The sequence below is a fragment of the Bombina bombina genome, chromosome 2 (assembly GCF_027579735.1).
Source record: "Bombina bombina isolate aBomBom1 chromosome 2, aBomBom1.pri, whole genome shotgun sequence".
Classification (NCBI taxonomy): Eukaryota; Metazoa; Chordata; class Amphibia; order Anura; family Bombinatoridae; genus Bombina; species Bombina bombina.
Window position 1 is genome coordinate 652,611,815 of NC_069500.1, and position 16,814 is coordinate 652,628,628.

At 37.7% G+C, this 16,814-nt stretch overlaps 1 protein-coding gene across 1 annotated transcript in view; it reads left to right on the forward strand.

Moving 5' to 3' along the window:
• PLAA (phospholipase A2 activating protein) overlaps positions 1–16,814 on the forward strand; it is a 73,336-nt gene that overhangs the window by 21,035 nt on the left and 35,487 nt on the right. Inside the window, 1 exon segment of the mRNA XM_053702595.1 lies at positions 12,919–13,054. Coding sequence (XP_053558570.1) covers positions 12,919–13,054 — 136 coding nt within the window.

A 16,814-nucleotide genomic window follows, 5' to 3' on the forward strand; every position in this document is an offset into this window, starting at 1 on the left:
CTCACACCCAGTTGGAGTAGGCAGACTTTTCCTAGATTTTATTCCTAAGAATAATAAGAACTCTGTGAGCCTGTACGAAATACAATTTCCCTGCAGGGATTACTAAGGAGATATACCTACTTGACTAAACATATACACACGCTTGCTCTGGATTAATAAGAAATCGTTTTCATACTGTGTCGATAATTTATAAATTATATTTAGTAACATATTTACTTTGCTCTTTAAACCCAGCATAACAACTATTATTATCAATTAATAAGATTATTCATATACTATAAGGATTTTGAGTAGGTTCAGTCTCAAATTATAATGTAAAAAATCTCAACTCTCATAATTTATTTTAACCTTTTCTTTTCCCATTTCAATTTTGACTTTAATAAACATATGTTTTAACTAGCCTTTATTCTTCCAGTACATAAAATAATTTAGGAATACATGTGTAAGTGGGATAATTGGTGTGGAGTGCTATCAAGCATACCACTGTAAATAAATAGGTAATGGGAGCTGTCTGCTAGTATCACAATTAGAGTATTTTAAAATGTTATTTAATTACTATTATTATTTTCTGTAGCGTAGTGGTCTCCTCTTCCCACCTTTTCTGTAGTGTAGCTTCCAATCCCTCCCTCTCCCTACCAAACTTTGGTTCCATAGTGTAGCGTCCCACCCCTCCATCCCTCTCCGCTGCTGAGCTGTCTCCATCCCCTCTGCACCTCTTGGCCGCCCACGTTCACTGTTACTGTTTGTAATACAGTAACCATGTAATCACTGTGATTCACTATCACAGTGATCACATGACTGCCCTGGGCTCTGACTGACCCCAGACACACTGCCCCAGTTGTGAGGCAAGTTCCCGGCTGCAGGCAGGTGTGGGAATGCGGGGATCCCCTTATACCATTACGTCACTAGGGTCCTTAAGACCCATTTTTTTGTGATATAGTGGTAACTCCGAAAATCCCAAGGGATTAAGTCGTCATCAAAAGATGGGGTGTCAAACTTCTGACAATTTTTGTGCTGGTCTTATGACTTGCCCGTCTCCTAAAGCTATTGTCCTTTTTCTTCTTCCCAATAGGTTCTAATTTTGTCTATTGCTGAACCAAAGAAAGTAGAAAAAGAAAGGGGTTATATGGGGAAAGAGGAGGATTCTTTTGGAAAGTTTCTACCTACTTTAACCCCTTAACGACGCAAGTCGTACAGGGTACTTCGCACACAACCTGGTCTTAAAACACCAGCGACGTACCCTGTACGACATTAGGGGTTTAAAGCGGCTGGCAGCGATCCTGCTCGCTTCCAGTCGCTTTCCGGTTATTGCAGTGATGCCTCGATATCGAGGCATCCTGCAGTAACACCCCTTGGCCATCCGATGCAGAGAGAGCCACTCTGTGGCCCTCTCTGCACCGGACATCGATGGCCGGTATCGTTGGTGGGTGGGAGCCTGTGTGGGAGGCGGGTGGCGGCCATCGATGATCATCAGTGTTGTGGAGTGGGGCGGGATCGTGGGCGGGGATGGCCGGGGGCGCGCACGTGAGGGCGGGCACGTGCACGGGGAGGGAGCGGGTGGGAACCGCTACACTACAGAAAAAGGTGTAATAAAAATATTTTAAAAAGGGGATAAAAAGTTAAAAAAAAAAAGATCAGTGAGGTGGTGGGGGGTTGGTCTGTGGGGGGGGGGGGGGGGAAGCTACACTACAGGAAAAAAAAAAAAAAACCTGTTTTTTTGCAAACTGGGTACTGGCAGGCAGTACCCAAGATGGCCCAATAAGGCAGATGGGGAGGGAGGGTTAGAGTGCTGTTTTGGGTGGGATCAGAGAGGTTGGGGGGCTAAGGGGGGATGCTACACCACAGCATATGTAAATATGCTAAAAATAAATTTAATTATTTTTTTTTTAAAAAAAAAACCCTTTTATTTTAGTACTGGCAGACTTTCTGCCAGTACATAAGATGGCGGGGACAATTGTGGGGTGGGGGAGGTAAGGGAGCTGTTTGGGAGGGATCAGGGAGTCTGATGTGTCAGGTGGGAGGCTGATCTCAACACTAAAGCTAAAATTAACCCTGCAAGCTCCCTACAAACTACCTAATTAACCCCTTCACTGCTAGCCATAATACACGTGTGATGCGCAGCAGCATTTAGCGGCCTTCTAATTACCAGAAAGCAACACCAAAGTCATATATGTCTGCTATTTCTGAACAAAGCGGATCCCAGAGAAGCAACCATTTGTGCCATAATTACACAAGCTGTTTGTAAATAATTTCAGTGAGAAACCTAAAATTGCAAAAAATTTAAGTTTTTTTTAAATTTGATCGCATTTGGCGGTGAAATGGTGGCATTAAATATACCAAAATGGGTCTAGATCAATACTTTGGGTTGTCTACTACACTACACTTAAGCTAAAATTAACTCTACAAGCTCCCTACATGCTCCCTAATTAACCCCTTCACTGCTGGGCATAAAACACGTGTGGTGCGCAGTGGCATTTAGCAGCCTTCTAATTACCAAAAAGCAACGCCAAAGCCATATAAGTCTGCTATTTCTGAACAAAGGGGATCCCAGAGAAGCATTTACAACCATTTATGCCATAATTGCATAATTTGTTTGTAAATAATTTTTGTGAGAAACCTAAAGTTTGTGAAAAAGTGAACAATTTTTTTTATTTGATCGCATTTGGCGGTGAAATGGTGGCATGAAATATACCAAAATGGGTCTAGATCAATACTTTGGGATGTCTTCTAAAAAAAAAAATATATACATGTCAAGGGATATTCAGGTATTCCTGACAGATATCAGGGTTCCAATGTAACTAGCGCTCATTTTGAAAAAAAAGTGGTTTTGAAATAGCAAAGTGCTTCTTGTATTTATTGCCCTATAACTTGCAAAAAAAAGCAAAGAACATGTTAACATTGGGTATTTCTAAACTCAGGACAAAATTTAGAAACTATTTAGCATGGTTGTTTTTTGGTGGTTGTAGATGTGTAACAGAATTTGGGGGTCAAAGTTAGAAAAAGTGTGTTTTTTTTCCATTTGTTTCCTCATATTTTATAATATTTTTAATAATAAATTATAAGATATGATGAAAATAATGGTATCTTTAGAAAGTCCATTTAGTGGCGATAAAAACGGTATAAAATATGTGTGGGTACAGTAAATGAGTAAGAGGAAAATTACAGCTAAACACAAACACCGCAGAAATGTAAAAATAGCCCTGGTCCTTAAGGGAAAGAAATTGAAAAATGGCCTTGGTCCTTAAGGGGTTAAATGAAAGTAAAACTATAATCCGCCAGTACAGAATATTATACAAATTATTATATATGTATAGCTATTGCTAATTATGTACTGTTAGCATAAATTTGCATTTCTGTATCAAAGCACAGAAAAATTAGTTTTGTTTAGTTTTGAGGCGCAGTCCGATAAAGATCGTAGTTTGCGGCGCAAGCGAGGGAACCCCCGCCACCCGTAGTTTCAGCTCGCAACTCGAACTATCCTATATACGGCGCCGTCAGATGCTAACGTGCCGTAAGTCTGATAAACCAGCGATGTCCAGAAATCTGCATAAGTACAAATTTCTGGAGTCGCCAGTGACTTACGGCACTTTAGAAACTGCCGGCGCCTACAAAACCTGACTAAATTATTAAATCTCCCGTACTGTCTAACACGCCTCCCAAACATAGCCCGACATGTCTAACCCTCTATCCGCTATCCCCCCTCACTATCCTAACAATAAAAAATGTATTAACCCCTAAACCGCCGCTCCCGGACCCTGTCGCCACCTACATTAAATATATTACCCCCTAATATGAGCTCCTACCCCTCCGCCATCTACATTAACTACCCCCTAATGTGAGCTCCTACCCCGCCGCCATCTACATTAACTACCCCCTAATGTGAGCTCCTACCCCGCCGCCATCTACATTAACTACCCACTAATGTGAGCTCCTACCCCGCCGCCATCTACATTAACTACCCCCTAATGTGAGCTCCTACCCCCCCGCCATCTACATTAACTACCCCCTAATGTCAGCTACCCCACCACCATCTACATTAACTACCCCCTAATGTGAGCCCCTTACACCGCCGCCAGCTATATTAAAATTATTAACCCCTAATTTAATCCCCCTATACCGTCGCCAGCTATATTAAATACATTAACCCCTAATCTAATCCCCCTATACCGCTGCCAGCTATATTAAATAGATTAACCGATAATCTAATCCCCCTACACCGCCGCCAGCTATATTAACTATATTAACCCTAATTATATTAGGGTTGATAGAGCTATTATATATTTTAACTATATTAACACTAATTATATTAGGGTTAATATAGTTAATATCGTTATTATATATATATATATTAAGTATAATAACCATATCTAACTCTAACATCCCTAACTAAATTCTTATTAAAATAAATCTAATATTAATATTATTAATTAAAATATTCCTATTTAAATCTAAATACTTACCTATAAAATAAACCCTAAGATAGCTACAGTGTAATTAATAATTACATTGTAGCTATTTTAGGGTTTATATTTATTTTACAGGTAACTTGGTATTTATTTTAACTAGGTACAATAGCTATTAAATAGTTAATTTAGTAATTTAATAGCTACCTAGTTAAAATAATTACCAATTTACCTTTAAAATAAATCCTAACCTAAGTTACAAATACACCTACACTATCAATAAATTAAATAAACAAAATATCTAAACTAAAATACAATTAAATAAACTAAACTAAATTACAAAAAATAAAAAAGGGGGGCTTTATTATTTTATTAGGGGCTTAGAATAGGTGTAATTAGATTAAAAATCTTGTAATCTTTTTTTTCTTTTTTGTAATTTAGTGTTTTGTTTTTTTTGTAATTTAGTTTATTTAATTGTATTTTAGTTTAGATATTTGTAGTTTATTTAATTTATTGATAGTGTAGGTGTATTTGTAACTTAGGTTAGGATTTATTTTACAGGTAAATTGGTAATTATTTTAACTAGGTAGCTATTAAATAGTTATTAACTATTTAATAGCTATTGTACCTAGTTAAAATAAATACCAAGTTACCTGTAAAATAAATATAAACCCTAAAATAGCTACAATGTAATTATTAATTACACTGTAGCTATCTTAGGGTTTATTTTATAGGTAAGTATTTAGATTTAAATAGGAATATTTTAATTAATAATATTAATATTAGATTTATTTTAATAAGAATTTAGTTAGGGATGTTAGAGTTAGATATGGTTATTATACTTAATATATATATATATATATATATATATATAATAACGATATTAACTATATTAACCCTAATATAATTAGTGTTAATATAGTTAAAATATATAATAGCTCTATCAACCCTAATATAATTAGGGTTAATATAGTTAATATAGCTGGCGGCGGTGTAGGGGGATTAGATTAGGGGTTAATGTATTTAATATAGCTGGCGGTGGTATAGGGGGATTAGATTAGGGGTTAATGTATTTAATATAGCTGGCGGCGGTATAGGGGGATTAAATTAGGGGTTAATAATTTTAATATAGCTGGCGGCGGTGTAAGGGGCTCACATTAGGGGGTAGTTAATGTAGATGGCGGCGGGGTAGGGGCTCACATTAGGGGGTAGTTTAATGTAGATGGCGGCGGGGTAGGAGCTCACATTAGGGGGTAGTTAATGTAGATGGCGGAGGGGTAGGAGCTCACATTAGGGGGTAGTTAATGTAGATGGCGGAAGGGTAGGAGCTCACATTAGGGGTTTTTTAATGTAGGTGGCGGCGGTGTAGGGGGCTCACATTAGGGGGTAGGTAATGTAGGTGGCGGCGGTGTACGGGGCTCACATTAGGGGGTAGGTAATGTAGCTGGCGACGGTGTAGGGGATCACAGGGGGTTATACTTTTAATGTAGGTGGCGGCGGGGTCCTGGAGCGGCGGTTTAGGGGTTAAATACTTTATTAGGGATTGCGGCGGGGGATTGTGGTTGACGGGTAGATAGACATTGCGCATGCGTTAGGTGTTAGGTTTTATTTAGCAGGTAGTTTAGGGAGTTACGGGGCTCCAATAGACAGCGTAAGGCTTACTACGGCTGCATTTTGTGGCGAGGTGAAAATGGGGTAAGATTTCTCCATATTCGCCACGTAAGTCCTTACGCTGTATATTGGATACCAAACTGCGTGGGTTTGGTATTCCTGCCTATGGCCCAAAAAACTACGGGCGAAGGCAGAAATATACGAGCGTAACTTCTAGGTTACGCCGTATATAGGATACCAAACCCGCACAAAATTCGGCGTCGCCGGCTTTTGCGGGCGACGCTGCATATCGGATCGGGCCCTTGCTGTTTTACACAGTGGAATAAAATGGAAAAAAAGAAATGTCTGACACTGTTAAATTTTGTTACTTAGAAGGAACTTTTTTAAGCTTCTTTTGAAGTTTTGTTTCTTTTTCCTCATAATAAAATAAATCTTTTATTGTTGTTGAGGTTTTTTTTTTTTTTTTTAAATTATTATTTTTTTTTATGGAGGAGCAAGCCAGAGATTGTGTGTTTCATCTGCAGGTTTTGTTAGGACTGTTTCAGGATTCTGAAAACAGTAATTTGATATATTTTTATGTTCCCTGTAGGTTTTTGTTTTTACCACTTCATGCTGTGTTTTTAATAATTATATGTTTATATACAAATTAATATATTATAAATATATCTTAACTATTCCCTTTAATTGTTTAAAACTGAATGAAGCTGTTTTCCTCATCTATAGTAAAATTGCTTTTTGAATTATTTGGGCAGTACATTGCGTAGATGTAAGGAGTAAATCAACATATAACATTGTTAACATATATTAGATGCTTTATTATCAATAAGAAAATTGGAGACCTCTGAAGATATCTTTAGAGTGTTGTATACCCCCTTTAAAAAGACAGTAAAAAAATACATTTCTTTCATATAGGTGATGAGTCCACGATCCATTACTCCTCGGAATTACCTTTCCTGCCACTAGGAGGAGGCAAAGACTCCCAAACCTCAGAGCTCTATATAAACCCTCCCACCTCTATGATCATCAGTCTTGTCTTTGCCTCCTCTGAATGAAGGGTGTTTATTTTTATTTTAGGATTTCCTGGTTAGGACCCTTGAGGTCCCCTCTTCAATACTAATTTTGTCATGAGGGGACCTATTTGGAGTATTAGGCAATTAAGCTTATTTTTATCCTTTTTATTTAAAAGGTTAAGGATATGCTTTTTTGACATTTTAGTGCAGGAAACTTCATTTGCACTTATTTTACTTTTACTCCAGGGCATGCTTAAAGGGACATTAAACACTAAATAAGTGCTTGATAGAATGATGCATTCATAGAAAAGATAAGTCTGAGAATAAAATGTAGATCTTTTTTTTAAAGTTTTATTAGCTGTTTAAATATTGACAAAATAAGTGTAAAGTTTTGCAGTCTATAAAACAATTGGAGCTGCCATGTTGTAACTTAGGTTACCTTCATTGGAATTATATTTCTTTGTTGCACCATTGTTTTGACGCTTGGTGTACATGTTTGTGCCTGCGTGCACAAGAACATATGGCACTTGCTTAGGTGTCCTGGTTGCTGTGGTCGCTGCCTTTAGTAGTAATTGGGCTGCTGGGTGGTTGGTGTGGGTTGCTCCCTCCTCTGAGTTCTGTATTTACCATGGATCATGCTGATTCTTTGCAAGCCTAATCCAGATTTGTAAGCCATTCCAGATAAGCATTTTAAATCGTTTTTAAAGGTGTTTTATGCAAATAGACTGAGGTTTTCCTTCCTGCTCAATTGTGTAATGCTTGTCATCAAAAATGTATGCATAGTGACCAACCTATTGCATCTTTGGCTTCTAAAGGGATTGTTTCTCATTCTGTTTGTTAGTTACAGGAACAACTAGACACTCCTCCTTATCTGAGGGAAGTGTATCAAGTCTGCAATCACAGATCTGTTGGCTGTTTTTCCCCCCGCCATGTTAAAGGAAAAGGTCAGTGTCTGATATACCTTTTTTATTAATGCTGGAATTTCTGAATCTCATTGAGAGTTAGTTATGTCTGAGGGGGAGTGGTATCTGATCTGATGATCAGGGAGTTTGTCAGACTGTTTATACTGTTTCATCTCCCTCTGTGTTTTAAGGCTGAGTTAATTCACTCTTTGTTTAAAGAAGTATTGCTTGTTTTGGAGTTTTCAAATGATACCTCTGCTGGGGAGACTTCTAAGTGTCCGCTAAATACTTATTTTAAATATCAGGATGATTTTTTTTTCCTTTTTCTATGGCTGTTTCTAAAACGTGGGACTAGGTGTGCCTTAAGCCTTTCAATGTGAGCATTTGGAGAATATCCCTAATGCGGATAAGGCTATTTCTGCCTTGGAAATACTTTTTCTTTTAAAGACTCCTTAGATAGGAAGCTTGTTTTCTATTTTAAGAAAATCTTATGCTGCTATCTCTAAATGGTTAGAGAAAACTCTCTGTTCTGGTTGAGTCTGAGTTAACTTCCTAAAGCTTTTAGAGACACTTAAATGTGCTAATGCTTTTATTGCTGATGCTATTCTTGATATTATTATTAGATATAAAAATGTTTTGAGATCATTGTGTACTAAATGTTTCTGAACATGTGAATACTCTGTCATTATTGTTGATTTAAGTTTCTGTCTTTCCCTGCTCTGTGTATATATATTTTTTTAAATTCTACTAAAAATTTAAATAACTAAAAAAAAATTAGCGCTTAGAATTTGTGTGTTTTAGTTATTGCCAGACGTGCTTTTTGGCTTAAGTATTTGTCTACTGTTGCAGCTTCTAAGAATAATTTACTTTCTATTCCTTTTCACAGTAATTGACTTTTTAAGTCTGAACTGGACAATATCATTTTAGCAGTTATTGGTGTCAAGAGTTAGTTTCTTCCACAAGATAATACGTTTAGAGTAAATTTTAAACTTCTGGTCAATTTGGTTCCTTTCGTTGGAAAAAGGAGCAAAAATCAGCTGCTTTCCAAATCAAAGTAACTCAGGCAAGCCCTGGAGGCCTGACGCCAATTGGCAAAAGTCCTTGCAATCCAAAATTCCTCCCCTACTTTTTAAGTCAACATGGTAGTGGGGACAGGTTAATGCACTTTCAGGATGCATAGTTTCACTCTGTTCTAGATCCTTTGGCTCTGAAAATTGTCTCTCTAGGGTATCTAAAAGGCTTTAATTCAAAATCTGCCAGAGACAATTTTTTTTTCTTTCAAGGGTGCCAAGGAACACAGAGAAAGCCCAGGCTTTTCTTAAATGTGTTTCACATCTGGAATCTATAGGGGTTATAGTCACAGTTCCTCCTTTTAGAGCAGGGGAGTGGGTTTTACTCAGCTCTCTTCATAGTTCCCATGAAAGAGGGAATTTTTCGGCCTGTTCTAGATTTAAAGATTTTTAACAGATTTGTCAGGATTCCAACTTTCAACGTGAAAACCATCAGGCCTTTTCTTCCTTCTGTTTGTCAAGGTCACTTCATGTTGACCATAGATTTAAAGCATGCCTATCTGCATGTTCCTATTCTTTTTTTTATCATTTCTGGTTTCTGAGGTTTGCCTTTCTGTACAAATTTTATCAGTCTGGCCACTGCACCAATAATCTTTACAAAAGTTCTGGGTTCCTTGATTTCTGTTTTTCCATATTTGGACGATATCTTGGTTTAATCTCCATCTATACTTTTAGCGGAATCTCATGTCAACCAACTCTTGTCATTTCTTCAGCTTTATGGTTGGAATTCAATTTGCCAAAGAGTTCTTTGATTTCTCAGACAAGGTTACTTTTCAGGGATTTCAAATAGATTTAGTCACTAGTAGATTGTCTTTAACAGAGACAAGGACGTCAAAATTAATTTCTGTCTCTTTCCCTCAGTAGCTTCCTGTATGGAAGTATTAGGTTTAATTGTGGCAGCATCAGATGCAGTACCTTATGCTCTGCTTCATATGAGGCCTCTTCAGCTTTGCATGCTGAATAAGTGAACAGGGATTTATCCCTGGTTTCTCAAATATTTTTTCTGAGTCCTCTAGCAATGTATCTCTTATGGTGGTTAGTTCCCCAGCGCATATCTCAAGGAGCAAGCTTTGTTTGTCCTGTGGACAGTTTATTTAGACAGAGGCAAGTCAGTCTGGCCGGGGTGCAGTATGAAGTTCTTGCTTTGCTCAGGGAGTTTGGGCATATTTGGAGGCGAAGTTGCCCATAAATATTATGGAGCTCCGAGCAATTCATCAAGTCTCTTCTCTTTTGGGCCCCACTTGAGGATAGAATCCTTCCTTCAGTTTCAGTCAGACAATGTCTCAGCTGTGACACATATCATTCATCGGGGGAACCATAAGTTCCCTGGCAATGAAGGAAGTTCAGAAAATCTTGGATTGGTAAGAGATCCATCATTGTCATATCTGCAGTTAATGTTCCAGAAGTGGACAATTGGGAAGCAGATTTTCTCAGTCATCAGACTATACATCCAGGGGAATGGTCTCCTCTTCCAGAAGTATTCAGTCAGAATTGTGAGTCTTGGGGAATGCCGAAGATAGTTCTCATGGCTTCTAGGCTGAACAACAATCTTCTTCAGTATTTCTCCAGGTTCAGATATCCAAGGGCTATAGAGACACATTGCAAAAAAGTACTGTAAAGAAAAGATACACCATAAAGAGCACTCGCTTAAACTACTAATCTGAAGTGAAGGAAACAACAACACACAGTACAATATGGATAATAAAATATAACTTTTATTAGTTAACTAAATAAAAGAAGGGGGGGGGGGAGTTGCCCTTCAGTAATAAGATAAAATAGGAGGTTTAAAATGAGAATGTGTATATAAAGAATACCATAATAGAGGGTAAGAAATACCCCAACATATATGTGTATAGGTGGGCTGGGTCAGGATTGTATCTGTATAAAAGGCTGTTAAGTGGGAAGGATACAATCCCCAGTACAGTTGCAAAGCACATTAATCCCGCTCCCCACGGTACCATGTAATCTGTATAATCAATTAAAGGGACACTGAACTCAATTTTTTTTCTTCGTGATTCAGATAGAGCATGCAATTTTAAGCAACTTTCTAATTTACTCCTATTATCAAATTTTCTTCGTTCTCTTGCTATCTTTATTTGAAAAAGAAGGCATCTAAGGTTTTTTTTTTTGGTTCGATACTCTGGACAGCACTTTTTTATTGGTGGATGAATTTATCCACCTATCAGCAAGAACAACCCAGGTTGTTCACCAAAAATGGGCCGGCATCTAAACTTACATTCTTGCATTTCAAATAAAGATACCAAAAGAATGAAGAAAATTTGATAATAGGAGTAAATTAGAAAGTTGCTTAAAATGTCATGCTCTATCTGGATCACAAAAGAAAAAATTTGGGTTCAGTGTCCCTTTTAAATAAGATATATGTGGAACATATCTTACACATATATCTTGAGTATTAGTATAAAGGGTGAGGAGCACCCCAAAATATAAGTATGCAGCGGGACTGGGAAAATGTATTATTTCGTACTAATAAGGAATTAGGGACAAGGTCCCACCAGGTCAAATGTAATCGTACCACTAAGTACCTAAATAACGTATACTATAATGTATAGAGCTGATGCTAAGTCGCTGTGGAACAAATTTCACACAGCTGACTATAAACTAGTAATAATGAGAAAAGTAACCTAATTAAAGTTATAGTATGTAGTAACAAAGAGAGGGGATACGGTCCCCAGTACAATAGTGGTACCCAACCTCCCAGTCCCCACAATGCCAAACAACTATATGATCATATAAGCTAAGTATATGTGGAACATATTTCACACATATACTGTTAGTAACGTTATACATAGAGTAATGTCGCCTTGATGCGCATTTCACCTCAGCTTTTCAAATATCTTATTTAATTGATTATACAGATTACTTGGTACCGTGGGGACTGGGATTAGTGTTTTGCAACTGTACTGGGGATTGTATTCCTCCCACTTAACATCCTTTTATACAGATACAATCCTGCCCCAGCCCACCTATACACATATATGTTGCAGTATTTGTTATCCTCTATTATGGTATTCTTTGTATAGTTAACGCTATACACATTCTCATTTTGAACCTCCTATTTTATCTTATTCTTTTATTTATTTATTTAACTAATAAAAGTTATATTTTATTATCCATATTGTACTGTGTGTTGTTGTTTCCTTCACGTCAGATTAGTAGTTTAAGCGAGTGCTCTTTATGGTGTATCTTTTCTTTACAGTAGGTTCAGATGTACAGTTGCCAACCTTGGCCTCTTCCTCTAAGAAGAGATCTTCTAGGCCTTGTTTTTCTTTCCAGATTTAAAATCTCTGTTTAATGGCTTGGAAATTAAACAGGATAGTTCTTTGACGGAGAGGTGTGGTTTTTCCTTTTTTTTTTTTTTTTTTTTTCTTTTCCGAGTCTGTTTTTCTTATGCTTTAAAAGGATGTGTAATCCTGTCCCTATTTTTTTCTCCCGTCCCTCTGCCGCAGCTTGGGTATTAGTTCCCAGGAGTAATAGATCATGGGCTCTTATCACCTATATGAAAGAAAACATAATTTATGTCTTACCTGATAAATTCCTCTTTCATGGTGATGAGTCCACCAGACCCCACCCTGATTTTTTGTATTGTGTTTTTTTTTATATATATGTTTCCCCATTTCCTCTATTTATTTTGCTCTATTTCATGCTCATCTCTGTCAGCTTGGCTATACGTCAGACTGATTACCATAGTGGTGGGAGGATTTATATAGAGCTCTGAGGTTTGGGAATCTTTTCCTCCTCCTAGTGGCAGGAAAGGTAATTCCCAGGAGTTATGGATCGTGGACTCTCATCACCATGAAAGAAAGGAATTTATCAGGTAATATATATAAATTATGTTTTTAAAAGACAACAAAAGATACATTTTATTGTTGTATGTTACTTATGTGATGCTTTCACTTTTTAGATTTTGTAACCACTGCAGAGGATAGATCATTGAGAATCTGGAGAAAAGGAGAATGCACCCAGACAATTCGTCTTCCAGCTCAGTCTGTGTGGTGCTGCTGTGTCCTAAATAATGGTGATATTGTTGTTGGTGCAAGGTATGCTAAGCTAATTGGTCAATGCTTTAATAAAAGCTAAAAATACAGAACATATTGAGGACATATATATACAAAATGTGTGTTGGTAAATAAGCAATAAAATTATAGTTTAACCCCTTAATGGCCAGCGATCTACCCTGTACGTCGCTCTTTCTATGGGGGTGACTTTTTTTTTTTATATATATATATATATATATTATATATATATATATATATATATATATATATATATATATATATATTTTATTGTGATATAAAATAAAGCAAGCAAACATTACAGAGCCATAAAGTCAGTACAAAGAAATAATTTACAGTTAAATGAATAAACAAAACATATTTGACAAAATACCTAAATATGGCCATAGGCAACAATGTTAAAGGACATAGAACTTGCCTCTCATACTGGATGCCCTCCGATTAGCAGCTAAGGCCACTCTTGGACCTCCTAGTTCTAATGGAAACGTGATGGTACAAAGGGCAGCTATGAACTATATGAGACCACTTTTGGATCCCAAATGGTAAATCCCATGTTTTCTTTTTTGTATTCAATATGTCACGTGAAATTGAAATTATATAAAAGAACATCAATATATATATACCAATATTATATGAAATACATTAGTATATGGCTGTACAAATGGTCTCTGCACATAAACCCTCATCTCATAAGGGCAAACAATAATAGTATACAATATTGTACATTAACACAACATCACCACATTATTAGAGTACGTAAAATAACATCTACACCAAAGTGGCTTTAGTAGAACTTAAAACTGAGAGAAAAAATACAACAACAAAAACAAAGAACTGTGCTAGCACTCTCATGGTCTCATCAATACGGGGGAAACAAATATAGTGGTATATGATCTTATTTTTACACTACATGAGATAGATCTGTGGGGATAAATCACATTCTAATTTGGAAATCTCACATCACCTTATAAGCTGAGGAAAAGGGCATATAGGATGATAATCTAGAATTAAACATTTAATAACCAGCTGCTGTGGCATATATTAAACAAATATCTCAAAGCTCTGACATTCCCTGTTTAGACTTAGCTAAAGAACCATGTCTATAAACAAATTATGTATGGTGACATTAACCTCGCTTCTAAATAACTAAGGAGTAGGCACATATTAAAAGCACGTCTGTGCTAACTCTACAACAGTCAGACATTAATAGAGTTCTACTCCCCTCTAGTGGAGACACCCGGTTATAACAGCAGCCCATACATAAAAATATTTAAGAAGCCGTCTGATGGTGCAGGACATATCTTAAACTAAATGAAACACTGAAGAGGGAAAACGCTTATTTAGACTATTGTATACATCACTTGTCTAAGCATTTTATAAAATATAAAGATATCCCTTGTTTGAACATCGAATAACTAACTGCTAGGAGAAGACAAACTTTTATCCCCTCATATAAACTTTCACTATATAAACTAGCATAGGAATATTGCCTTTAAACAAATTATATCTAACAATATTAACTATTGCAGAGAAGTAACTAAACGGTTAGACATATATTAAGGGCATATTGTTAAGAACTGTAAAACAGCCCATAATAGAACTCTCATTAACATCACTCTAGCTGGAAGCAGATATTTGACATAGCATGCAGTTTTCCGGGTCCCCGGCAACTAGTATAAACCTATAGAAGAGGTGGAAAGTTTAGGCTAACATCTATCAAACACCTTTCCTGAGGGCAATGCAATCTCTAGTTAATAAATTATAAATGTCAGGTTTCGAAGGCACCATCTTGCACATAGTACAGCAATGGACATAAAAAACTGAAGGTTCAGGTCTCTAGACCGTCATTACTTAAGACAGTAATTGATGCCTTCTGTGTCCCAGACTATTATGATAGTATATCCTGTCCTGGGATCACTGGCCATTAAATGTCCATTCTTAGTATACTAACCGATCCCTCTTCTTTGATTAGATGTCCCTGGGCTGATCTGTGTCTTACGGGTGAAAATCCCCAGTAGAAGCAAAAGGACATTCATAAGAACTATATAGTAGCAAAGTTTTAGTCCAAATGAGCAGCTCCTGATGCCCCGTAAACTGTCATGGGCTTCTGGCTGTCTTTCAGCAGGTTCTCTCCGGGCAAGAAGAACTGGTGCATGCATAGGATTTTTTGTTAGCCCATCTTGGATCACCTGGGTAACTTTGCCGCTCTCCATTGCAATCTTACAACTCGTGTGATGCCCTGGGCTCCCAATCTCTGAATCTTGCAGATCTGTCGCTGTGACATTGCTCACGGTGTTGGACGTAAAAATCTCAGCTGGCTCTATAGCTGCATCAGCCTCCACATTATATCCGTCCGATGTCTCCTCTAGTGTGCTGACAGGATTAGCGCCATTTACAATCTGCTTCTGTCGGACTATTGCTTCAGAGAAGCAATGTCTCATTAGTTGAATCAGCTCCTTGAAGTGCGCATCTAGTATGTCGCAGATGTCTTCTCCCCATGTCTGTACTTCGGACTCCATCTTAGTGACACTTGAGATAGTGTCTCTATGTACCTTAGTCTGGCAATAGCACCTTGGTGTAAATCAATCTCTAATTGAGAATGGCGAATGTGGTTCTATGCAATAAATTCTTTGGTTTGTCTCAGTTCAAGTGACTGGATGTGCTGGGTAAGCAGGATACGGGGGGTTGATGAAGTTCCAAGCCGTAGTCAGGCCTCCACTGCGTACTACATCTAAATATGGCTGCTGGGCTGAGAGCTAGGTGAACGTAGTATAGTTCGATTCCCCAGATATTCTCATTCAATAAATTCTGAAAATAAAAGCTTGATTCATGGAATATGGAGAGGTAAACAGCGGTTTTATCCTCTCCCTTGATCAGCCAGAATTAAGAAGCAGCCATCTTAGCTGATGGTCAGACACGCCCCCCGGGGGGTGACTTTCTTTAATAGCAACGTCTCGCCGCCATCGTCAAGATAGTGTTGTTTTAGCAAGCCTTCAGGAGGGAGGTTCAAATAGCGCAGTCTTGCCACCCGCGCTAAAAAATACCCGGACAATCACTTAACAATCAGTTATGTACAGGGTACATGAAATAAAAGAAAAAGCGCACAAAGCAAGACTCAAGTGAGAGGTTTTATTAGATACAATTGCACTTACTAGAAAAACATGGTAAAATAGCCTTCAGATGTAGCATTCAATTGTCAGCGCTCCTCGTTGCTCACTATAGGCTGAGATGGACTGCCTCCTACTGCTGCTTCATAAGCGTCTGACAGTGTTTTCTGGATACCCTGTAAGCGTGCTTAAAGGCTTGTAGCTGCACTCTACACATCTTGCAACAAAATTCTCCTCAGAACAAAAAGGTGCAAAATAAAGTCCTGCACTCCCGTGATAGGCACTTAGGCAGAAAAAAGGCCTCTTGACCCCAAAAGCGTTCCAAGCAACTGGTTACCTGGGACTTTATTTTGCGCCTTTTTGTTCTGAGGAGAATTTTGTTGCAAGATGTGTAGAGTGCAGCTACAAGCCTTTAAGCACGCTTACAGGGTATCCGGAAAACCCTGCCAGATGCTTATGAAGCAGCAGTAGGAGGCAGTCCATCTCAGCCTATAGTGAGCGACGAGGAGCGCTGACAATTGAACGCTACATCTGAAGGCTATTTTACCATGTTTTTCTAGTAAGTGCAATAGCATCTGCGTGTGCAAATGTATCTAATAAAACCTTTCAAGTGAGTCTTGCCTTGTGCGCTTTTTCTTACTTTTATTTCATGTAACCACTAAAGGAGCCAAAGTTGT